The following is a 24,909-nucleotide window of genomic DNA, read 5'->3' on the forward strand; positions in this document are numbered from 1 at the left end:
AAGTAAAAACAAGTAAGTTGTCAAGGTCTACAGAAAGTTTCTACACTTCAGTTTCGAAGTACAAAATACAATAAATACATGAGGCTCTTTGTAAAATGAGGAATCTAAAACTACGTTATCTGTTACAGCATGTAATATTTTGAATACATAGAATTCCTAAGATGCTACAGCATTTTTAAAAGTTATTGCTTAATCAATTCATCACATGGTTGTTGCTGTTCAGATGCACTTCGGTTTAGCTGCTTTAACAAATGTTCTGCTTCCAGCAATAAGCATTAGGGTGCTGTGCACATACTTTAATTTCTCTCGTCTGGAAAAAGCCTCGGGATAAATTTGGACACAGCCAAGTTGTCTGTTTCATGATGATTCCTTCAATGGTAAATTGAAAAGGTCCTTGTATTTAATGCAGAAAAATGTAAAATTCTTTTCTGCCATGTTTGAATAAATCAGAGTGGGTACTTGAACATAATGGCTTGCTTAAACCAAAGGGAGCAGAATTTCATTTGCTTGTAAGCATTATTTCATCTTGTCGAATGCCCTCATCCATTTGCTAATGCATCAATCCTTCATTTGTTTTCAAAGCACATTCTTCATAGCTTTCAAATTACATTGTCATTGAAATAAGTCTCATGATACTGGAACCAACACAAAATGAATTTTTTTTTGTAAGTCATCCATGATTAGTACTTCAAGAATCTGGCTTCTGTACTATTTCATGCCAAGCTTCTTTGTCTAGGTTTAATCCTTGGATACAGCTGAGGGTAAAACAGAAATGAGATTTAAAATTTTAGTGCTTTAAAAGGTTAATTTCTTTTTTAAAGAAAAAGAGGAGAAAAAAAAGGAAAGAAAAACTTCTCTCTGGTGCTACAATTCTAATGTAATCTCTAGTAGCAAAAGCATGGTTATAAAAACTACCCAGAGCATTAACAAATACAAATTCAGCATTCCTAGGCAAGCTTAAAAAAAAAATACTAATCATGTCAGTACAAAAGGAAGGCATTGAACAGCACATAATTCAGTATCTTCAGCTATACCCCAATGGGTGGGCTAGGAAAAGCACATGGCTTTGTAAGTCAAGAGACTTTTGTGTTCAGTGAACTATTGGATTTCCCCTGTTTTATAAATGGAAATAGAGAGGTATTGAAGTCTGTTTTGCTTTCTCTCTCTCAATGCGTATGAACTTTTACATATCTATAGCTTTGGGCAAGCTGGAAACATCTGGCTGCATAAGGGCCATGGAACTGTAGGAGCTGTGCTTTAGTTAGTGGATAGTGGGTGGCCAGTTAAATTCATTTAACTGCTCGGCAGTAAATCAGTAGCTGCCACCCTGTGGCCCATGAGCCATTCACACATCCTGGTTATGCACAGAGACTGCCTCAGGGCGAGGACTGATGGGGCACACAGCTCGACACAGCTCACAGCAGTGCCAAGACTCTTGGGAAGCTCTTGACTCCTACTTGGAAAGCGGTTTGGGAACAACTACAGTTCTGCAAAACATGACTAGTGGCATATGAAAATAGAGGAAGAAGCTTCATGCAGTTAGGAAAGATGAATCCTCCATGCTCTAAATTGCAATGCATGTCTACATTACAGCCTGAGTTTTTTGGTCTAAAGTTCTCCTTAAAGATTCCCTTTTCTCTCTTCAACCAGATTCTGGCTTTCCTCTTTTTCACAGTCAGCTAATGATGAAGAGAAGACCAACAACTTCCCCCACAACGTTTGTCTCAGCCTGCTATGATTTCACCACTAGCAGAGACTCAGTCAGCCAGTCACAGTAGCATAACACCCGATAACACCAAAAGAAATCTTTTGAACACTAAGAACTCAGTATTTTGACAGCATTATCTTATTTGTGTTCAATTTTAGAGCTCTCTCAGCTTAGGGAGCTAGTGAGTCACTTAAGAAGGGTAGAGTACTGATGCAGATAATTTCATCTTTGTTTTTATTCAGTACACCTAACTGCAAAAGGATAAAGCAGCTGTGATACAAATACAACTTAATATAAGAGTATATTAAACTACCAAACATTTTCCTCCATGCTGAACATCTTAGCCTAGATTTCAGCTGCTGTATTTGGAGTCCAGTAATTGCTTTTGGGAATAACCACAGAAACGTTGGTAGCAGTACAAGAACAACTGAACGGACACAAGAGCGTAACAGTTAATATTGGGCTTGGGTAGTTTTCCCCAAAAGGTTCTGTCTGGATTGTGTTGTGCTTAGAAGGATAAGTTGCGATCCCCAGTTTAAGATGTGTTGCCTTGTGCTTTTTATTACAGAAGCACAGATGCTCCTTGTGTTCTTACGCACCTGTGCTCAGGCTGAGTGTGCAAACTTAAGAAGAAATAGCACATGCACAATTCACCCTGGGGCAGAGGGAAGGGAAAAAAAAACAAACAAAACACTGCCATTTCTGACTTTAGTGTGCAGGGCTGCTTTCAATTTAGAAATGTTTACATTTGGAGAGGAAAAAAAAAATGAGCAGAAGTGCTATGCTAGGGAGAATTTTACAGTATATTGTGGGTAGGTCTGACCTGAAAGTCATACAGAAATTAAAACTGATTTTACATTAGATATAGTCGGTCTGCAAAATCCAACCAGTTTAAGTGTAAGGATTATCTGCATGAGGAAGCAGGTTCAGCCTCTTTCAAGCATCATACATCAATCAGCTAAAATTCACAGCGGTTAATCTTTAGCATTGGCAGAACCTCTTATCTCCAGCAGCAGGGCAACTGGATACGTAGAAAAAAAAAGCTTAATGGAATTTTTATACGTGTCCATCTGCTGTAGTTTTCTAGCAACTCAGCCATGAGGAGCAATATGGGGAGATAATTGTAAGTATCTATTATTTGTACACAGTTTTTTTTTTAATGAAAGAGGTAGTACAGAAGGTGACGAGGAAAGGAGAAACCATTCATTTAAGGCCTTTGACATGTGGTTAAATATTACTTAAAGGGCACAGGAGAAAACAAAGATCTGCCTTTATTTGGCAATGTGATCTCTTTTTCAACACTAGGAAAAAAGATAACCGTAGAATTTTGCAGTGTTTATCTTAAAACTCTCTGTGAAACCATCTCAGATCACAAGGTGCACTGTGTACACCCAGACAGGGGAGGACTCATGAGTCATTCTTCATACACATTTCAGCTCTTAAGGCCCTTTGTGCCAGTAAATCACTTTCTAAGAGAGGGGAAGGCCAGTTCTTTTCACATGCTCAACAAAACCTTATGCACACGTCATGTTCAGATAAAAGGTTTTTTTTCCCCCTCTAAGATGGTGAGACAAGGTTAGTCTCCTAGAACCTGCTACGGCAGTGTGGTGATACAGATTACATTAATGGGCGCATAGAAGAACAACATGTGTTAGGCATCTAAACAGAGGGTGTTAACCCACTCTGCCAAGGTATGCAACTCCCCAAATGAATAAGTGGAGAACTTTAGCTCCTTTCTCTCAACTTTTGAAATTAGACTTAACCTAGATACATGCTGTGTAAACTCCACATAGTGGGTTGGGGTTTTTTTGACTCTGGAAGTATCAAGGACTCACCCCTAGCAGGTTGCGGGGAACATAGCCTTCCTTGTCATTCAGCCGTGCCCACCACCACTCAATTTCATCTTCATCTTCCCGGCGCAAGATTGTCATGCAGTCTCCCTCTTTCATCGAGAGCTCATCTTCATTCTGAGCCTCATAATCCCAGAGTCCATAAATCACTCCTTTGTTCATTATCCCCATTTTCTCCTGGACTCCTGCAACATTAAAAACACAGAGCAGCTCAATAAAAAAGTTCAACAAAAAAAAAAAAGAAAAAAGACAACAGTTGGAAAGACTGCTGTACTCTACTGGAGAGCAGTCCAGGGAAAAAAACAACAAAAACAAACAAACCAAAACCAAACCAACCTCAATTCCTATCACACTTAGCACCTTGTTGTCATCAGCCTACTGAAAGTCAGTCCTGGAACAGGTGGCATTGTGAAGTTAGCCTGTGCACATGGCAGACAGATTCCGTGCTTACACATGTTCAAAAAAATACAAGGTAAATGGGGAGAGGAGCAGTGATTGATGAAAGGTTGTATTTTTGCACTAGCGTTCACACTTCCTACACCTAAGTGATGAGCATGAAACACATGTATGTACCCTTAGTTCATCAGTAATCTCTTTTTTGTCAAACAGAGATAGCAATACCTGCTTATGTTGACCACCACTGTCATTTTGATGCCTGAGGTGTCATTTGCCACCCATGCCACTTCATTTCAGAACTTTAAAACAAGCTGCAGTTCAGACTTAGACCTGAAAGATTGTCTGCTACCCACCAGCTGCTTTCAGTTAACTCAAACACTTTTATCTCAGCAGTTCTTCACTTCTGCCACTATTTTAACTATTTTTTTTAAACACTGACTTCAGAAACATAATTCTGTTAAATTGCTCCTGGACCAAGGTTTTGGAGTACATGCATACACCGTGCAGATGTTATTTAGAACTTGCTCATTTTACACCTGTAGCCAAAGATGAAATACTGTTCTTTCTGTACACACTCCTCAGCTTCTAACCAGCAAACCAGAAAAGATGTCTCAATCAACTATTATACAAACTTTCTCTCAGGTAATTATTCCTTTTTAAAATACTGAATCCTACTGAGTTGTTTTGTTTGGTTTTGGTATTGTCAGGAACAAAAAGTACATTGCACGACGTATTGCAAAACTTGTCATTTCCCTTTCCATCTCTTACCTATTACAACCTATTGTATAGGATTCTTACTTATGTCTGCTAAAGGAAGCACCTGCTCACACCAGGTCATCATGTAAAATAAAATTACTTCCACTGTGTGCTTAATTCTGCTCAGAGAAGCTCTCCCCTTGCATTTGGTACAATTAAGGGTTAAGACTGGGCACTGAATATCAAAGCAGACAAAGAGAAGATTCACACAATGGATCTGGTCTTCTAAAAAGGTGGTAACAGTCACACCAGGGTAGCAGCGCAAACATGCTCTTAGAGACAGCACAGGCATTAAATCTTAGAAAGTGAAAAATTACATACTTAAGCAGCATCAGACTTGTCATTTAATCAATGCTAAGGGACTAGCAGTTTTATTTAAACCTACCTGTACTTGTTGATGATATTCAATATTGTGCATCGTTTACAACAAAAAGGTATTAGGTGAATCAATGAATTACACCAAGGTTTCTCACCTTACAGACAAGTTTACAGGGCCACGTTTATAATGCGGTATCTGTTCTGGAAACAGACAGATACACATCCCCAAACTTCTTTTACAGCCGGCAACAGATTTAGCCAGTGAATGAATTCCATACTGTAACTATACAGTCTTAGCAATAGGACTGATGCCTAATAGAACAATATGGAAATTGGATAGCTGAATAACCAATGTATCAAGAGATACCTTAGTTTTGGTCGTTTCAATTTGGAAAAGCTGGCAGTAAGCCAAAGCCTTACAGTCCTTTCAGGACCCGCTGAAGAATGTCTCATAAAACAACAAAAAAAAAATCCCAAACCCAACAAAAAACAGGAGTATCAGGTGAGATTACCAGATGGTAGGTCCAAAAAACAGCACAAAAAAAAAGAATGTGTTTCTTCGTGCTGTATATAATAAAACCATGGATCTCCTGCCCACAGGATCCTGTGGGCTGTTTACCTGAATTTAAGAATTAGACAAATTCCTGAAAGAAATCGCTCAAGATCTATTCAACACAAAGATACCATTTCTTAACTCATATCAGAGTTAAAACCAGTAAGAAATATTGGACAAGTATTATTACTTTTCATTTAGTCCTACAATCTTCCTTGGGCATTTGCTGTTGATGACCACCACTGGAGTCTGGATACAAAACTAACACAGATTACAATACTAGTTAAATAGGGTCCCTCCCTTCATAGGGAAGGCTATATATTTGGCACCAAGAGATACAGTTTTCAAGAGAGACAGTTTTCAAGCTTAGTGAGGTTAGCTGGACAGACTGTTTTGAAATACGCTGTCTGAGCAGCTTATAGAAACTCGGCTCTCACGTGTTGCACAAAACCAGAAAGGCTGTATTACAGCTTTTTACACATATTACGTTGCTATTACTGTAACCTCTTACAGATAGATGACGCTCCACCTAGTAGGTGCATAGGGGACGAGAACTTCATAAAAAAACACACAGAAAAGTAATTTAAAGCCTCATTACTTACAAAACATACAGTAATGTAGTTTAAAACCTCATTGACTAATACTCATCATACCCTAAAGGGAATTCATCCTCTCTGTTATAAGATAGCTCCCCTGTAGTCTTAGTCTTTGAATAAAATCTAAATTTAATATGGGATTTCTTTTTCAATGCCAGCGAAGAGAAAGGCCAGAAAGATAAAGTAAAATTCAATGCTTAGAAACCTTCATTAAGGCAGCACCTTGGCAATACCTTTCTTGGTTCTGAAGTGCACATTAGGAAATACTCCTCATTTAAAGATGCCAGTAGCAGATATGAACTGCCTACTGAGATAGCCATACTAGTTTTGTTTTTATGTAAAAAAATACTTATGTGGTAAGACTCACCTAATCATCACCTCACAGTAATGTATTTGTCAACGAGTGCTGTTTAACTCATTTCACGATTTTTGATGTAGGGGAATGTTTTGTTACTCAGATCTTCTCTGTAGGTTCAATATTACAAGGTTAGTCTTGATGGATCTCATTTTGTGACAAGAAGCTGGCTAAAACCTCTCCCTTTGCAAGAGAAACTCAAGGCATGGGCGTACAACCTAAGTATGCAACTTACCACTTCTCATCTTGAAACATACCAAAAAGTGCCAGGTGAGTCCCTAGCATGCTCCAGAACTCATTTGTCATCACCTACCATATAAGAACTGGGAGCACTGTGTGTAGCCTTCCTCCATTTCCTCACACTTGTCTGCAGCCGTCTGCATGTCACTGTAGGTCATCGCAAATACAGCTGCACCTGACTCCACCAGGAACTTGCACACCTGCACGTTATTGCACGACGCTGCACAGTGTAATGGGGTCCTGCAAGCCAAGAAGAAAAAGATGACACATTACTTCTATTGCTCATAGCGGTGCTTACAGACTCCTGGGGGCAAATTACTTTTGTGTGTGACCTCTAGCAATCAGTACTGCATCGCTGAAGGCTTCCCACCAGAAGCACTTAACCAGGATGTCAGGAACAATTGCTTTTCATAGATAACAGGAGTTACCAAGAGCTGCTTGAGCCCTAAAGCTGGGTTTCCATCTGGAACTCTAGTTATGCTACCTTCTTCCTAATCCATTAACATTTCAAGAACATTCATTAGAACAATAAAAATTTAAAAAAAAAAAATTAATATTAGAAAACCACTCAGAAATCCTTCCGACATCATGCCTCTTACAATCTAGACAATTACGTCAAGACTTGGTGACAAGTGCAGGTAATTGGGATAACTACTGAGGCTGAAGGACTACAAGAATCTTTATTCAGTCTTGGGCCTTAGACATTTTTGTAATAGGCAGAAATAATAGTAAAATCACTGCCCCCCACTCCAGTAAATAAGCTCCCTAGCTACCTGCAAAGATTTGTATCCCATTATCAGTTGCAAGCCTAGGCTTTTCTGCTTTGTTTTTAAGTTGTCCCGAGTATTGGACAAAGAACTGAGGACAGTTTGCAGGGCTAGATACTGCCCAGAGCATGTGTAAGCTATAGTCTCTCACACAGGACATTGGGAATTTCAGCAAATGGCTCATTATGCATAAGCTGTCCTCAAGATCTCAAAGAAACACAGTGATTTCCTGACAACTGCATCCACCCTACTGGGCCTTAGACACACACTTTTTTCTTATAGGGAGTATTAGTATAATTTGCCTATTTTCTCCTCTGGGCATTCTCATATGATGCCCCACAGAGAACTGCTGTTGCTCTGTTGTAGGAAAGTCATTGCCAGCTCTATAGGAGCAAAGTGAAGGCCCTTCTGAGGGACCTGTAGCAGCCTCCAAGTCATAGGTCTCTTGTGGAGAGCATCTGTAATGTACTACTTAAAGAAAGCCTTACCATCCATCACTGTCTGCAGCATTCACATTCACACCGAATTGCACCAGGAACTTCACAATTTCTGTGTGCCCAGCACACACAGCGTTGTGCAGTGCAGTAATCCCTTCGTCGTTGGGCATGCTAGGATCTTCAACCTATTCAGACAGAAAAGGAGCCATTCACATTCTGGTGAAACTCTCTGTAATAAACATCTCTTCATATATATAAAAAATCAGTTATCTTATTCTGAAATATGATTTTGATCCATATTTCTATGAAGGACATGAGCAACAGGCAGAAAACTACAGCAGTAACCAATCTTGCAAAACAACTCACATATAAGCTTGCAGCCTCCTTTTAATAGTGAAAACCTAAAATGGTTCAGAGAAATGGTATCATAACAACTTAGTAACAAAATCCACGTGAATTCTACTTATCAAATTATCTAGTAACATGCCAGATAGGGGATGAAACACTACATAAGAAATGAGGAAAAAGTTGTCCTGCAAATATACAGTCTTGATGCTAAATACCCAGTCTGGACTTAACACTGTTAAAACCAGCCTCCAAGTAGCCATGTCCTATTAGGACTTAGGTCCTCAAGGGCACATCTAGGTGTGCACTATTACTTCAGCTTCCCCAGTCCAGAAAAAGCTGTGACTTCCCAGTTTGAACCAGGATTGCTATGCCTTCTCTTAAAAGTTAGCATTTGTACCTCATAAATTATTCTCTGCACGAGGTCAAACTCCCCCTCCAAAGATGAATCCAGAAGCAATGCGAGGGGATTGAATTTCACTCTCATTCCGTGCCCAATTCTCTCAGAGCCAGTTTTACGCAAGTTCGTCCTCTTCCCCTGTGAAAAGGTAACACAAGTTACAGGCATTTTTTTCCTGGGAAGAACAAGAATATAGAATTGCTTATTTGAGGATGACGGCAGAAACAACCAATTAAGGGAGCGTTTAATGTGAAATGTAGACTATTTTCTGACAATTCCAACACATTATGAATATAGTAGGTTAGGCATGTTATGAAAGATCTCTGCCTTCATGTCCAGACAAGGCCAGTATTCTACTCAAATACTGAAGTCACCTTGATGAAACACATCAAAATCATAAAACTCCCAAATCTCTAAAGATCAGGTAAAAAAATGCAAGTTTTTTGAATGCAGACCATTTCAGCATTAGGTCTCAAAGCTGTTACACAAACCAAGAACCTTGAAAGACTCCATCAAGTATGCTACTTTTTAAGCACCAATGAGTTCTTAGCATTTTCCTAAGTTTAGCAGAGTTTAACAGGAACAGAAATAGTTATGGAAAATGGGTTTGGAAAGAATACAGAACCAAGGGTAGAAACACTTCAGATGCTCTCAGTGATACTGGAAACCAAGTATTTCTATAGCCGAGTTTGTACTCCTTCCTCTAGAAAATATGCACGCACTAGCTCAGCGCTCTCCCCAGCTGGCTGTGCAGCAGCAATAAACACTATTCATAAGGGTATGTAAATTTCTGACAGATGTCCAGGCAAAGATGAATAGAAATGACTCATGTTTTGCAAGAGCAAACATGTGAAGATAAGATATATAAGATGAGATTCCCAGAAAATACTCTTTTGCCTCTTGATTTTTACATAATATCAAAAGTAAAGGCTTTTTAAAGAAAGAGCCTGTCAGCACAACCCAGGTATTTAAATATGAAATCAAGAAGTTGGGCCGGTTTCTTCTCATCATCGCAGAATTATTACAAAACCAGACAGAAACGAGTTCTTACAATTTAGGAAATCCTACCACTCAAGCTTCCTTGTAAAAGGGAGTAAGGACAAAGTCTTGAAAGCATGAAAACATGCAATGACTATTCCATGCAGAAGTTAAAAGCTTTAAATGTGCTTTTTAGCCTTGTAACTCCTCTGCACTGAAGTGATGGAGGAAAAAAAAAAACAAACCACTTTCATGTATTGAGTTATTAACATTCTATTCATGGTAGGTTTTAAAAGAAATTCTTTGAGGAACTGAAAGCAGTAAGCATTTCTGTTCTACAACAGTGAGATAACACCATACCACAAACACAGATACAAACTTCCAAAACAATCAAGATGGTAAAATGCTGCCTACCCTTAGCCCAAAGAGACTCCATTTTGATGGAACTTGAGAACCGACTGATGTTAAATCAGGTTCCAAAGAAAGACTGAGAAAACATTTCAGTAGAAGTGCAAGTAGCCAATATCTACAAATGATTTTTAAAGCAGAAACTAAAGAAATATGTTTCTCCATATTTTTCAAGCAAGGCACTGTCAGATAAACAAATGCAATCTGGGATCAATATAATTAGTTTCCATCTCATATCAGCAATAGTGGGAATGCTTGTGAAATCTGTATCTGTGCCTGAAAAAAAAAACACCCAACCAACTTCAATTTCTCTTAAGAAGAAAGTACAGTTTTGATGTAGTAGGCAGACCTCTATAAGGAATGTTCTTTATAGCCTGGAAGAGTTTTACTTTTTGTGTATCAAATTCCATTTGAAACTTTTCATCATGTCATAAATTCTCGAGACACCAGAGACTTTTCATTACTTTCATTCACTCTGGAGATAATAGCATCACACACACAGAACAGCTACCCAGAGACAGACTTCTAGCCTACTTGTGTGACTGTTCTCCCACATCTGCTTAAGCTTAACAGGACAACACACAGGGCTTATGGCAGAACTTGAGATGACTTATTGGCAGGGCACTGAAGTTGTGGGCTAACTAATACTTACAGGAGGCAAGGAAAACTGCCCAGTAACTTCAGGAGGCCTCATATTGAATGAGTCCTCTCCCAAACTCTCTGGTTCCCCTGATGGATAGGGAGGTGGTGGATATGGAGGATATTCTTCCATGTATACCTCCAGTGGCAGTGAAGCTTCTAGGCTTGGTTCTTCCACTTTCGGCTGTGTGAGTTCATCACCATCTGACGTGCCCTCAGATACAGTGTCCAATGCTACAGAGGGAAGAACAGCTTCACTCTCATCTGCTGGTGTGTTTTCTGCTTCCTCAGCAATGGCCGGTTCTGGCATAGAAGCAGCTGTTTCTTTTTCCGATTCTGCACTTAGATAAGGATTTGGGATTTCTGCTGGGCTTTCAGGACTGGAAGCTGATGTTGTCTGTTTGGAAGGATGTGATGGAGCTGAGATAGTCTCCATTGCAGCCAGAGTGGTCCTCTGATACAACAGCTTCTGAATATTGGGGCCATTAGGTCCTTCTGGCTCAGTAATGGAGCTACGTTTCTTCAGTGGCCTGGGTGCATTGGACAGCTTTTTCCGTAGTGCTTCCAGATCAGCATCACTCTGGTTGCGGTACGGATTGGATAAGAAAGGCAGCAATTTCGTCGGGCTAAGGGGACGGGGTATTCGCTCTGTTTCGTGATTCTCATGAGCAGAGGCTGTTGTTTCCATCTCAGGCTCTGGACTGCCTGGCTTGCCTTGGAGGTTTGAGTAGACGTTCTCTGTCTGCGGCAGCTGATTCTGTACACCAGCTCCTGCCATCACAGGCTTGCCATACACTGCAGAGCAGTTCAGAGAGGGGTGGGGAAAAAACCCAAGTGTGAGTATTTGATCAAAGCAGCTAAAAAGAACATGCAACCTGATTTGCCTATGTAGGGCAAAGCAGCAGAATAATAAGATCAAATGTACAGAATTAATCTAGTAACCAGGTTTACCATTAGTTATCTTGCAAATGCAAGACAGTTCTGCACTTTTTGTTAACGCTGACACCTTACACAAGAGAGCATGTAAGACCCACCTAAGAGTCTTACAGCTGTACTAACCTGCTTAATTCCCCTGAAGTACAGCTTTATACCCACAGACTAGGTGGAAAGTACATTGATCTGAGGTTTATGAAGGCAGAAGACAGGTAGAGGGCCACATGCTTACCGCTCGAGAAGTGTGGTCCTCTGGTCTGCGCCCTCGTCAAAGCACTCTGCACTGCCTGCTGGAAGTTCTTCCCAGGAGTCTGCTGTTGCGTGTACATGCTATAAATTGAACTTGCAGCCACAGTTTGAGGCTTTCGAAATGGCGGGAGCGAGGTCTCTTTGGACGGCTGAGGGGTAAAAGGTCTCACAGCTGCTGCTGGGGGACTTTCCTGTTTGGAGGAGGGAAGAATTTGGTCCTGGCTAGAGGAAGGACCTGCAGGAGGTACAGAAATTCTTTGCTGTATCTGCTGAGAAGGATGGGAAGGCTGCTGTGCCACTGGTTTTTGTTTGTTCCCCATAGTTAAAACAGCCAAAGGCAGCTTCTGCAGGTTTCCATCCAGCTTAGTATCAGAAGGTTGCAGATGACTGGCTTGACCAAAGTAAGGCAAGTTTATCTGTTTTGGTTTAGTGGGGACAGGTGGTGGCACCTTTGTTACATTTTTATTGGCTGCCTGAAAGACAAAAAGAAAAAGTTAAGATTAAACAGCAAAACACGTTTTAGGAGTTCTGCTGTGAAGGACCAAAGAGCCTCACAGAACGACACAGTATCCAGCATTTCTACTGTTGCTGCAATACTGTTTTACAACAGCACTAGAAACATGAAGAGATTTCTTGAAACATTTTATGATCATAGTTGTTCATACTTTGAACCCATTCTCTTTAATTCTTTCTGTAGCAGCTATGTTTAAAACATCAAGCAATGGCAGGGCACAGTAATTTCTCTAGAGATATTGGAGGCACGTAGTAGCAGCTGTAGGCAAGAAGCTTGTTTTACAACAGAGTGCTTGTCATCCCCAGTTCTTCTGTATGACTTCAGCCCTACCTGATCAAATTGTGCCCTTGTGCCAAGATTTAGGTGGGAAGTCTTACTGCAAATCAAGCATCTGAAGGACACTGCTGCATTAAACAGTGAAACAAGTGTGTAAATGATTTTAAAAACCTCATGCAAATACCTCCAATGCATATAATCGGGGGGAGGGGGGGGGGGAAGGAGGATATATACATACACGCTAGTATAAGTAACATAGCCATTTTCATGCACTCAGTCAAAAGATACATTTTCATCACAGTGAGTGTAGGGAACAAGATTGAGTTACCAACTGCCATTAAAAGCCTAAAAGACTTTTTTCCTTAGAAGTAGTCTTTTAAGAGAAGACCTAGGTCTTCAAAGAGCTTCCTGACAGCACCATTTGAAAAGCTGTGCAGTAATCCCCATCAGATGGGACGCAGTGGTTTGAGTTTCCCGCATACCTGTGCTTCTCGCAGGAGATCTTCACTGCTCTGGTTCTTTCTCAGCGTGCCAAGCCCAGCAGACTGGTCCACAGAATCAAACATTGAGAATGGACGCACTTTCTTCTCTTTGTCTCGTAAAAAAGTTTCTCCTTCAGCCACTGTTAGAGAGAGGGGAAGACCTTTAAAAAGGGACGACACAAATCGTAGGAGTAAGAGTCCTGTTCTGTGCAATACTCAAGGGGATACTTTTTGTATCCATCCTACCCCTGCAGTAAGGACCCAAGGGCCTGCCAAATCCTGTCTCTTGCAAATTTAACAGGAGGATGTATGAAGGCATTAGTATCTACTTCACCATCTGAAACTTTTTTTTTAAATATCCCTGCATCATCATACTAAAGCTTATATAGCAATATTCCTTGATTTTTTTTGTGCTTTCAGATGAATTCTACATATTTACTGAAGCATTTAGAAGAAACAGATGTCATTAACTAGATTTTGCATATTTTAAGATTAGCCAAGCACATTTAGAACATACCTTCACTAGTCACAATTCCTTTTCCTGAAGTCAAGGCTGATCCTTGACTAATATGATTGTCTGTATTTGAACTACTCCAGTCAGTGGCAGATGGGGAAGGTTTTGCACTGGGGACCACAGAAGCTAGGAGAGAGCAAGGGGAACAGATTAAGCTAAAATAATTTTATTGACTCATTTATTACAGTTTTGTTTGTTTGTTTTTTAAGAGTCAGGTCTAGACCGTGCACCACTATCATATACAGGTTAACTGCTATAAATCCTATCACTTTAGATTTTTGCTCATTTGTTCATTTTAAAAAGAGAATGCAAAACCAAGCTCAGAAACAACTATCAAAGCGGCAGCAAAACTATTTGTCTGAGCACATGTCTGCACTTAACAGCATTCAGACAAGAAACTTCTTTAGACTGCCTTCTTTCCAGCTAGTAACTAACTTTCCTTGTATATTTACAGTAAGTTAAAAGTGACAGGATGGTAAGAAGGGATAAGAAAGACACACCATGCAAAGAAAAATATGATGCTTTAAAGCATAAATAGATCCTACAAGTAACATCCAAAACAGCAGAAAAATCATCTTTATGTTCAATGTGCATATAGGCACTGCATTAAAGCTGATCTTTACATTCACTGGAGTAGACATCCAGTCTGCTTCAAAAATAACTAAGAAAATGCTTGCAACTTGCTATTAGTTTAAATACTTCACCCTAAACCTTTACCTTCACTAAATTGTAAATTATCTAGTACAATAAGTGATATTAAATTGAAATGGTAATGATAAGCAGCAGAATAAAAGTTTTATTCTGACAAAGTATCGAATACTATCGCTCTAGGAAAGCGGTTGTTTTGCCCAAACGCTGAAGAATAAAGAGTGATGTTTTAGTTCAAATAGCACACCACCACGTATTCCTGTAGCAAAAATTCAAATCTTGTGTGCACTAGAGCTAAAATTCCACTCCAGCAGTTTAGGATCTGCAAACAGCTCCCCATTCTCCAGTACAGCAAGAGACACTTGGACTCGTTTTCTGTCATGACTACTTTAATAATAGTATCTGCCAGAGCTAGAGATGGAGGGAGGGAGACAAAAAATAAACAGAACTATTCTACAAGCTCAGCTTCCATTTCTTCCTTTTGGGAAGATCAGGGTTTCTCTGATGTCCCAGATGAAAAGTAAGTCTTCTCCTCCCAAGATAGCACAGAAGAGATATTTGCAACTCTCCAGTTTCTCCAGACTTCTGCTCTCATGGAGCTGAACTGTATGTCATAGCAGAAAGCCACAGAGAAGCCAGGCAAGTCTTCATTAACACTCCTAGTGGGAGAGGCCAAGCCTCATCTCAGGTATTAGACTTACGTCTCCCCATATTCCTATGCCATCAAGAAGTCAGCAAGTTTACTGCTATTTCTGTGCTACAATTAACTGCTTCCTTTATAATATTTCCTGTGATGTTGGTTAATCTTTTAGATGTGTCCTTTCCAAAACGCATGATTAGAAAACTTGGCTTGCTAAGTTTTTGTTAGTTTTTAAGTCCAGGCACCAGGTTGTTACCATGTATGTCCTAAAACTGCCTCTAGAAACTCAAACAAGCACTGCTGTATAGTTTTTAGGAGTAGTTTTAAATAAATAAATAAATCGCTAGTTTACAGAAAAACCTTCCTACATTCTACACTGTGTAACAACTCAAATTGCTCACTAAGAGGATTACTTAACTTGTAATACATTGAATTGTATAACTTCAGTACTTATAAAATATATTCACTAGGGCAGGCAAATTGCAAGTAGCAAGACTGACATTTCAAATAATACTTTGCTTTAAAACAAAAAGACAGAACTGGTAGATAAGAAAACAAAACATTTCTGAAGAAGAAATATTAATTGTAAGCTATTACCTGCAGGAGCTTTAGCTTGTGAACTGCTCCCAGCTCTCATGTTGGGTAGAGTTTGTGTTTTTAGTGGACCATCAGGTGCCTGCAAAGCTTGTGTCCCATCTGAAAATGCTGGTTTCACCAAAAGTTCAGGTCTGGAAGCAATACGTGGCATAGTAGAGGACTGGATGTAAGGACCTACTGCTGCCACTCGACTTGGAGCAGAAGCCACAGGTTGGGGTAAATTCCCATCTGAAGAAACCTTTGGAAAAAAACAAAAAGACAATTTAAAGAGTGTTATGCTGCAATATCCACCCATCAGAGTTTGAAACAGAAGTCAAAAAGGAAAAAAACAAGTAGAAAATTATACTCCCATTTTAAAAATGCTTTTTAAAAAAAGCTTTAAGAGATACAAACTGTCTTTGTACAAAAGAGGTAGTAATAGCAGAAATTATCTAAGAAAATAATTCCACGACAGCATACGAACAGTTTTTGTCCATAAAGAGTAAGTAGGTTAACACTAATGTACCATGAAAAGTACTTTAATAATACAAGACTACCACCACGTATAGATAAAAACAAGTCTAGTATCTGAACAGCCTTGCCCACAAGCAAGCTTTTTTCAGACTGTATGGGCCACAAATTAAATTAATTTTTTTTGCTATTAAATATCCCACACTTACTGGTACATTCTCTTTTTGTTGCAGAGCTGCCTTTTTCTTCCACAGGCGCTCTCGCAGCTCATTAACACGCTTATCCATGACTGCCACCTCCGAGTTGCGCTTGTTCAAACACTCCCTCTGTTGCTGCAGCTTGGCATTCTGCTCCTGGTTCAGTTTGTTCCTCAACTGAATAAATTCACAAAGCGGGGGTGGGGGGAGGAGGGGAAAACAACAAAAATCAAAACAAATTAACTTTCAGGATGGGGGACAGGAAACAGTTACAAAGAGAAAAGCCTTCTAAAAAGTCAAGTCATGCTGGCAAACTCAGCTTATTTTCTCCTGAGAAAATGTTGGTCAGTCTCCAAATTTTGCAGAAAGGAAAGGTATATACACTGCATGCTCCTTCTCCTGTTTACCTTGAACCCAGTACAACTAACTCTCCATCCTCAGCACACAGGCGGCCACGCAGCTTTGTCAGGAACAGGAGCAATAGGATTTCTTTCCAACGAGGCAAGAAACAACCCAACCAACTTTTAGCCCTTAGAGCTGTGGTTCATAAGCCAGCTTTGCCTTTACCTGCAGCTCCTTGTACAGGCGGTCAAGCTCAGCTACAGCTGACTGGTTGTCGTGGTAACCATCAATTCGGCCATTCTTCAGCATCTCCAGTTGCCTGGTGAGTTCCTCTACCTTTGACACTGCCAGCACCAGCTCGCGCTGCTTTTGCTGGAACAGGCTGTTCATCTGTTCAATCTCCTCCACTGGAGAGGACGAGAGAGCACAATAGCTGCCCTGAGAAACAGGCGAGCGTGGGCTGCTTCCAAGGCGGCGGTTAAGGGGACAGAGAGCACCCTGCTGGCCTCCAGAGCCGTGCTGCACGGAGGCTGCGGCTGGCTGCCGCAAACTCACGGTCCCTGTCAAACCAGCTCTTGTCGAAGCATTTGTAAAAGCAAACACACTAGCAAGATTATGTAAATTCGGTCTACTTAGAGCACTGATGGGGAGGGAAAAAGAACACTTTTTACTTTCTGAAGCACGGAAAGAAACAAAACCACATACCTGGCTGAATTTAGTCTTAGAAGTCTAAATTCACTTAATGCTGAATTCCACAGGAAGACACTTGCTCAACCACAAGCCATATTTATGATATTTAAAACTCCAAATTTAGGTCATAGGAACTCAAATGACAAAACACTTCAGCTGTTATATTAAACAACGACTCAGAGGGCTTTTTAGGGTCTATTACAAACAGGTGTCATCAGCTGCTCCCACTGCCAAAACTGTTGCATAATAGAACAAAGTTTAAGGACTCATTAAGAGTTCAAGCAAGTATGAAGACCAGACCTGCTGGGGATGGTGCAGGGTAACAGATACACATACTCCAAGATGCTGTATTACTCTACCATCCTTCTATTCCTTTAAACTTATGTTTATTTTGTGCAACAGAACCCAAACAGAAAATGCATTCTTCACATAGAAAAAACACTTTAACTGTAAAGCACCATGCTTCCTATTAAAACAACATTTTTATTTATATTTTACCTTAATAAACCAATATATTTTCATTTTAGTCCAGCTGGAAATGACAAGTTCTGTACAATATGTATAGAGGGAAGATGAAAAGGTAGGCAGAAAAACTTGTGTTGATATGAAGTCTGAAATAAATATTTAATGTTGCATCAACAAGCCATACACTAGTCGGATTTCCGTAATTAAAAAGAAAATACTTGGCCACTTTGGCCATTAAGTTACCTGTTGCATAAGAGGCAACACATGGGTATCAGGCCAAGCTTTGTTATAGGCCAAGAAAGTAACACTCTAAATGTGTGGGATATTAACATCAAGGATGGAAAAAGTTGCTGTGGTACACAAGTAAATGTCTTGGTTTCAGCTGGGATAGAGTTAATATTCTTCCTAGTAGCTGGTATGGTGCTGCGTTTTGGATTTAGCATGAGAATAATGTTGATAACACACTGATGTTTTAGTTGTTGCTACCTGGTGCTTACACCAAGTCAAGGACTTCTCACTTCTCATGCTCTACCAACTGAGAAAACTGGAGACGCACAGGATACTGGAAGGGCGCACAGCCAGGACAGCTGACCCAAACAGGCCAAAGGGATATTCCATACCATATGACATCATCCTCAGTATATAAACTAGGGGAAAGCTGGCTAAGGGGATGCTACTCAGGGACTAGCTGGTCATCGGTTGGCAGATGGTGAGCAACTGCATTGTGCACCACTTGGTTTGTATATTCTTTTGTCATCGTTATTATTACTATTTTATTTCAATTATTAAACTGTTCCTATCTCAACCCATGAGTTTTTTCACTTTTACTCTTCCGATTCTCTCTCCCATCCCACCACGGGGAGGGGAGTGAGCGAGCAGCTGTGTGGTGCTCAGTTGCCGGATGGGGTTAAACCTTGACAGTAAGGACAAAAACCTACACTGTAATTAAAGAGCAGATATACTAGGCTCAAAACACAGGGTGCCCTTATGGGATATTTTAAAATACAGTAAGAAAATCTATTTTGTTCTAAGTCATTCAGGACTTTTCTTGGTAAATACAAGATATGAAATTATTAAGAGTTCCTGGAACCCTGTAAACACCTCCTCTGAATCACTGAAATCACCAGAAATTTTAGAGTTCCAAGAACCACTCTTCATGAAAAAAAAAAATCACAGGCTACTTTCCCCAAGCAGCAACTCACCTAATTTCCCATTGCTGAGTCTTTTTTGCTCCACATGGCCTTTCAGTGCTCTCACTTTCTTAAGTTTGGCTTCCTGATTCTCAGCAATTTCCTTTAATCGCTTCAGTTTTTCCTGTTCAGCAGCTTGCTGTTGCTGTCGCTGATCTTGCTGCTTCAGGAATTTCAGACGTTGTTCCTGCAGTCAAGACAAGGAGGGTTTTTTTTTTTTCTTATTTAATTAACTTATGGTAAGGTACTGACAGATACAATCTCCACAGCAGCTCAGAACAGCTTTAGCCCAGTATCCTGATTTCTCAGCATCAAGGGAAGTCTGAGAGAACAGAGCAAACACGTACCAATTCTGTCCCAATACAATCTTCCAGGTACAGCCATTCTGTAGTACAAGAACCTACTGAAACAGAGGTGGTAACAGTATCTAACAGCCCTCAGTAAATTCTCCTTACATGAAATCTCTCAAAACCCTTTCAAGCCAAAGAAAAATTTTAGCATTCATGGTCCATGACATGATTTCATTTAATCACTACTTGGCTCTTGAGTTGCAAGAGCTAATGATTATTTCCCCTCTACCTTCTCCATCTGTACTTTACAGATCTCTATCATATGTCACTTTTTAAACAACTGTAAGTTATACTGGAGAATATTAGACATTCTTTATACAGAAGGCATTCCATAAATTATTGATCATTTTCACCATTGTTTGTACTTTTACTAGTTCTGCTAGAACCTCCTTGAGATGAGGATCACTGCACACCAAAGCTCTGAAAATTTACTGTTTCCTGGTAATGATCACTACTATCACAACACAGGATGATTCAAGACATGGGAAAACCTTCACAGTGACCTGGCCCCATTTATACAACAGACATCACCTCAGTGGAGAGGATCTTTTTGCCTCCCCAAGAGCATAAGAGTAAAATGGTGCACTACCAGTTTCTATATACAGATGCCTATAGTTCAGAGCTTAAAGAAACCACTAGATCACCTATAGAGACTTCCTTTAAATCACTGGCCATTATACATTGCTTTCAGTTCTGGAGATGATCAGTTGTTACAGAGGTAGGAGAACTACTAAGACTTTCCCAAGCACCCACTAACAAACAGCCAAGACTACCACTGCTTACTAACATTAGAACTCAACAACTCCTCAAAAAAAAAAAAAAAAAATCAAAATCAGCCATCATATTTGGAAATGGGGACTCTTGTGCACTTTGAATAAAAAAGGGAGAGCAAAAGAGTGAGCTTGCCTTCCAGAGAGAGCCAGGCAGCACCTGCAGTTTATGTACTAGTTTAGAGTCAATCCCACACAGGAAAATGTCAAAAAATAGATATTACAGCTCATGTCTAGAAAGAAAACTTATTCCCCCCCTCTATTTTTAATACTGCATCTGATTTCAGAAGGCAGGAAATAGGCAATGGAACGCCTCTGTTTGGAACAAACCTGCTTTCCTAGGTGCCCTTTCAGAGCGGCAAGGTTAAATGAAAAGTTCTCCAACAGGACACCCACAAGGCTACTCTTCTGCAAACCACAGGCAACAGACACCTACCTGGATGGGTAGCTATCCAGTCTCAAACTCATAATTTTTATTTTGGGGTTTTTTTTAGGTCTTGTACAATTCCCTTTATAGTAAATAGACATAGTGTTCCTATTTCTGGTTTCATGTATATATAGTGACTACAGTGTTACTACTATTATTAGACCAAGGTCTATTACCATCACCTGTCAGTGAAACAGCCAGAAGTTACAAAAGTTTAGGCTTCTCTTTTATATGAAACACTCATCTGTCAGTTTGGAACCGAGAAGAGGGCAACGTTCTACCTTGGCAAATTAATCTGCGCAGGATGGGTATTAATTGTGCTGCTAAAGTTCAAGTGAAAAGTCTAATCATTTTTTACATTTATATTTGCATCTTCTTCATACCAGTTCTTATCATAAAACAGAAATGAAGTTTTATTGGCTATTTTGACAGGCCGTAGTATCGTTCTGCAGGTCCTTCAGAACCATCAGAAAGCCATAGTTTGAAGCAGTTCCCTGAGATATGCTTATTGAAAGCCCACGGAACGAAAGAAGATGCTAAACATAGGGAGGTGGGGGAGAGAAGGGTAGAACTCAGCTACCTCGAAAGGAGAGCGAGACAGGGCTTCTGACAGAGGAAGAGTAGCAAGACAGAAGCTACTTCTTCCCCTGTAGAGCACATTCTGAAAGGCATGGTAACTCCTCCACCCAGAGTATTTTTTCCCCCTAAACAATTCAGGAGCACCCTGTGTGCTTTCATTAGCTTTTCTGTTAGTGTTCAGCAACCATTTTATAAATCACTCTCCTAGTTACTTTTATCAAATACATGCCATCTTTTCCAGATGGCTGCCCCAGGAAACCAGGCACATTGAACTCTGTCAGGAGAAAGCAAGATATCATTAGAGGACAGCATTATATGGAGACAAAAGTGTTGTTCAGTGATCAAACCACTGAATGGCTGGTCACCACACGGAACACAAATAGGGCTGGCAGAGCCACCAGGATGAATAACAATATATTAATGTTACGTGTTCTATCCTTTTCGTAAGCTATACGGTCACTTCTATCACTGCCATTATTTTAATGTTTTACTACTGGATATTTGCATAGGTTGACTTTCAAATTTAAAAAGACAGAGCCAAAGAAAGGGAGCGCTCTGTTTATAAGAGGTAGGAAAAAAAAAACCAAACCCCAACCACACACAAATCTCCAACCCTCCCTCCACCTCATGTGACTCTTACTACCTTTGTTCCTGGCTGTAAACAATCTCATTCCAAACTCACCTTGTTAGCCAGCATTTGCTGTTGAGCCTCAATTTGTTGCTGCTGGCGTGATGCCATTTCCTGAAGTTCAGCCAGTGTCATATCCATCCTTGGAGCAGTGACCTGTCAAAGAAAATCCAAAGCATGCTAAATCTAGAATTTTTAATTTGGCTCTAGACCTACTGCAGAAAACTATGGTAAAGATCTTTAAAAAAAATAACAGCTAACTACCCAATAAAATAGTTAGAAAAAAATGGCTTATTTTCATGGTAAAAGGATGAATAGTTGTAAGTTCATACACATGCATAGCCCAATCCAGCAACACACATAAGCCGACATCTCTTGAAACATTAATATTTCTAGCAAAATCCCAGCTGCATTTTAAAGAGGCATTTCAGGGCCCTTTATAATTAAGCTCAGCATGAATCAGCTTTGACTGACCGAGCCCAGAATGCTCAGCACACCGCAGGGTAGATCTGTTGATAGGTCTGTATCATTGCAATTCAAAGAACTTCGACATAAGTTGAAGAAAATGTAAATATAGCAAATGTAAAGTTTAAATATAGCAGGGTAAAAAACCCACCACCCTCAAAGGTAGCACTATTATTACATTAGTTATCGGTTCGTATTTGTTTTCTGAATCTAGATTCAATCTTGTATCTGTAATTGTATCTTCTGGACCAGGAATAAATGACAGACAGTGGATTCCATGCTGAAACACTAACTGGTCTCAACTTGAAATCTGAAACTAAGGCTTCTCTGACACAAAACTGAATGTGAAAATAATCAATGAACTGAAAGAAAACAGAGAAAATTTTCGATGGGAGTAAAAAAAGGGAAAGTATGTTGAATTTATATGGATGCTATCAGAGCAGCAAATACAGATATGGCAGCCAATGGATCTGAGAGACATCCTAAGAACTGAAATCAAGGATGATAATTGTTAGAGGCTTCGTGTCTGTTTTGGAGCAGTCATTAGAAATCTCTCCAAAATACTCTCTCAGTTTCCAGGGTAGGACTTGCACCAGTATCTCAAAGGAAGGGATGCCTTCATTTGCACTATACTGGCCATTGCATCAAGCACTTACTCCATTCTCTATTCTTCGATCACCAGGCACTTTCACACCATTTCTTTTTAAGGCTGCATCTTGAGACCTTTGTCCAGTCCCTAGGTAGAAATACAGGATAGTCAAAGATAGTAAGGTATTTTAGGATTTTTCTTATCCCTTTAGACATAGCATTCAATACAAAAGGAGAAACAGTACCATCATTTTGGCTTAGAATCTGAACAACTGTTCTTCCCCTGCTCTTACCACTAAGACAACCGATAACACAAGATATTTTATGAAGAGGCTGTTGTTCAATGTCGACTTTTTTTTAAGATACAAGACAGTTTAAAAACGGACAAACAAAAAAGCTTAACCAACAGTATGCTATTTCAGTATTTCTCCCACAGCCCACAGTCCCCTAGTAAGTCTGCATTACAAACAAATAGTCACAAAAACATGTTCCCCTCTGCAATGACACAAAAATATCTGGTTAATTCAGAGAGGCATTTGAACCACAATATCTTAAAACCAGCATCTAGATGTTCTGGTGTGCCTTTTTCAACTGTCTCACAGAGAATATCAATAACAATAATTAAAGGTTAGTCACTTGTCATGAAAGATGCACCATTTAATCTACAGCTGATTATTGGCACATAAAGTTTAAAAGCACAAAGTTTTTTCTTCCTGGAAGCCATTGTGACAGTAAAGATGCTACTTAACTAGAATCCTACTTTAATGTTTCCATCAAATTAGGTACGAATGGTGTTCAGGTGCCAAATACCAAGCTCACTCATTTCCTTGTAGGACATACATGTACTACAGGATGAAGCCATCTCTGTTAACTTCTTGCCCACTTGACACCTATTTCAAGAGCATATTCCTGCAAGACTAACTGCAGAGCTCCTAACTTATTAATTTGCTCTTCCTCAAACATATTTTCTTAGCAATGCTATGGCAAATAAAATGCCAATAATCCTTATACTATGAGCAAAATTACACCCTGACAACTAAACTGCGCTGTAAGATCCTTAATAGGTAGAGATGGCACAGCTTCTATCATCATTACACATTTCAAACATCAAGACACATTTAGCCATTTTAAAAATATGCTGGGTACAATGACGCTTTACACAAATGTGGTATTTCCAATACCAAGGACAAAAACAGAAAAAGGGGAAGAAGCAGCCTGATTTACAGGTGAAAGTCTTAAGGATTCTAACTGAAGATGGGATGCACAGAAAAACCTTCAAAAGCAAAAAGTAATTTTCTTTATAGGTTTCATATTTAGATTTACAATGCATAGATGTTACATTCTCAGAGAACTTGACTAGGCAGTTCATTTAATGTTGTTCCTGAAACTAACACGAATGTGTAGATTGTCAGAGAAACATCGAAGAACTATTATCTTTTGCCAAGTATGCCAAGTTTATCACCCTGGTTAAGTATTATCCAGGTGAAACATCCTAAGCCCAAATAATAAGTTACATCACTGGACAACAGTTTGGTTACTAGATTTAGAAAGAAGAGACCATCACAGATCTCTAGATAATAAACTGTGGCTAATATATTTAGCACAGGATGCATTTGGATGCTTTGGTGATGACCAAACTGCAAAAGTTTCAATTTGGATTTAATGCCCCCAGATTTGGCAAGGGAGGATGAAGTATTTACTAAAATTAACAAGTTTTCTGTTACTAGCATTCTCTGTTCCTAAGAAAATAACAGTCAGACCAAAAAGGGCTGCAACACCATACTGACTACCAACATTAATAAATAACATACACAAGCTGTTTCCTTAACCCTGAGGAATGAAATGAAACTTAGACAAATGAACCAGCTGCGATCAACACCTACCTGCTTCCCGGCAGGGAGAGCGCTCATGCCGAAGAAAGAAACGAACCTCACTTCTCTGCATCCCAAAGCGCTGCAAAATATCCAGCATCCGTTCATTATCAGATATGGGACGTTCTGAAAAGGTAAAAAGCCAGTTGGTTATTACATCCCTATGTAGCTTAGGCACATACCAAAACAAAACAATCTGTTCATCACCTTTTACTTGAATGCCTGTTATTACTCAGGTGCAGTGTGTGCATCTAACCCTTGCCCTCGCCCAAGGCGCCCTTAGGAAGGCGCTGTACTG

At 39.8% G+C, this 24,909-nt stretch overlaps 1 protein-coding gene across 1 annotated transcript; it reads right to left on the bottom strand.

Annotated features, from left to right (window-relative positions):
* Window positions 1–562: 562 nt before the first annotated feature.
* Window positions 563–21,843, bottom strand: TP53BP2 (tumor protein p53 binding protein 2). The gene is made up of 14 exons (XM_081997624.1): window positions 21,742–21,843; window positions 18,946–19,120; window positions 16,814–16,995; window positions 16,259–16,423; window positions 15,600–15,837; window positions 13,718–13,840; window positions 13,201–13,340; window positions 11,912–12,401; window positions 10,760–11,541; window positions 8,722–8,859; window positions 8,028–8,161; window positions 6,846–7,012; window positions 3,544–3,743; window positions 563–755 (listed from the first exon to the last, which is right to left on the bottom strand). The coding sequence occupies exons 1-14, from the start codon at window positions 21,826–21,828 to the stop codon at window positions 714–716; spliced, it is 3,063 nt and encodes a 1,020-aa protein (XP_081853750.1). The 5' UTR covers window positions 21,829–21,843; the 3' UTR covers window positions 563–713.
* Window positions 21,844–24,909: the final 3,066 nt, after the last annotated feature.

Source organism: Phaethon aethereus (genome assembly GCF_964289735.1).
Source record: "Phaethon aethereus genome assembly, chromosome: 3".
Lineage (NCBI taxonomy): Eukaryota > Metazoa > Chordata > Aves > Phaethontiformes > Phaethontidae > Phaethon > Phaethon aethereus.

Coding starts and splice junctions, on each gene's coding strand:
- TP53BP2 (XM_081997624.1), bottom strand. CDS start 21,828: ATGGATATGACACTGGCTGAACTTCAGGAAATGGCATCACGCCAGCAG. Junction 15,838..16,258: donor AACAAAAAGAGAATGTACCA/GTAAGTGTGGGA, acceptor TTTTTTCCAAAG/GTTTCTTCAGATGGGAATTT. Junction 13,341..13,717: donor AGGAATTGTGACTAGTGAAG/GTATGTTCTAAA, acceptor TCTCTCTAACAG/TGGCTGAAGGAGAAACTTTT.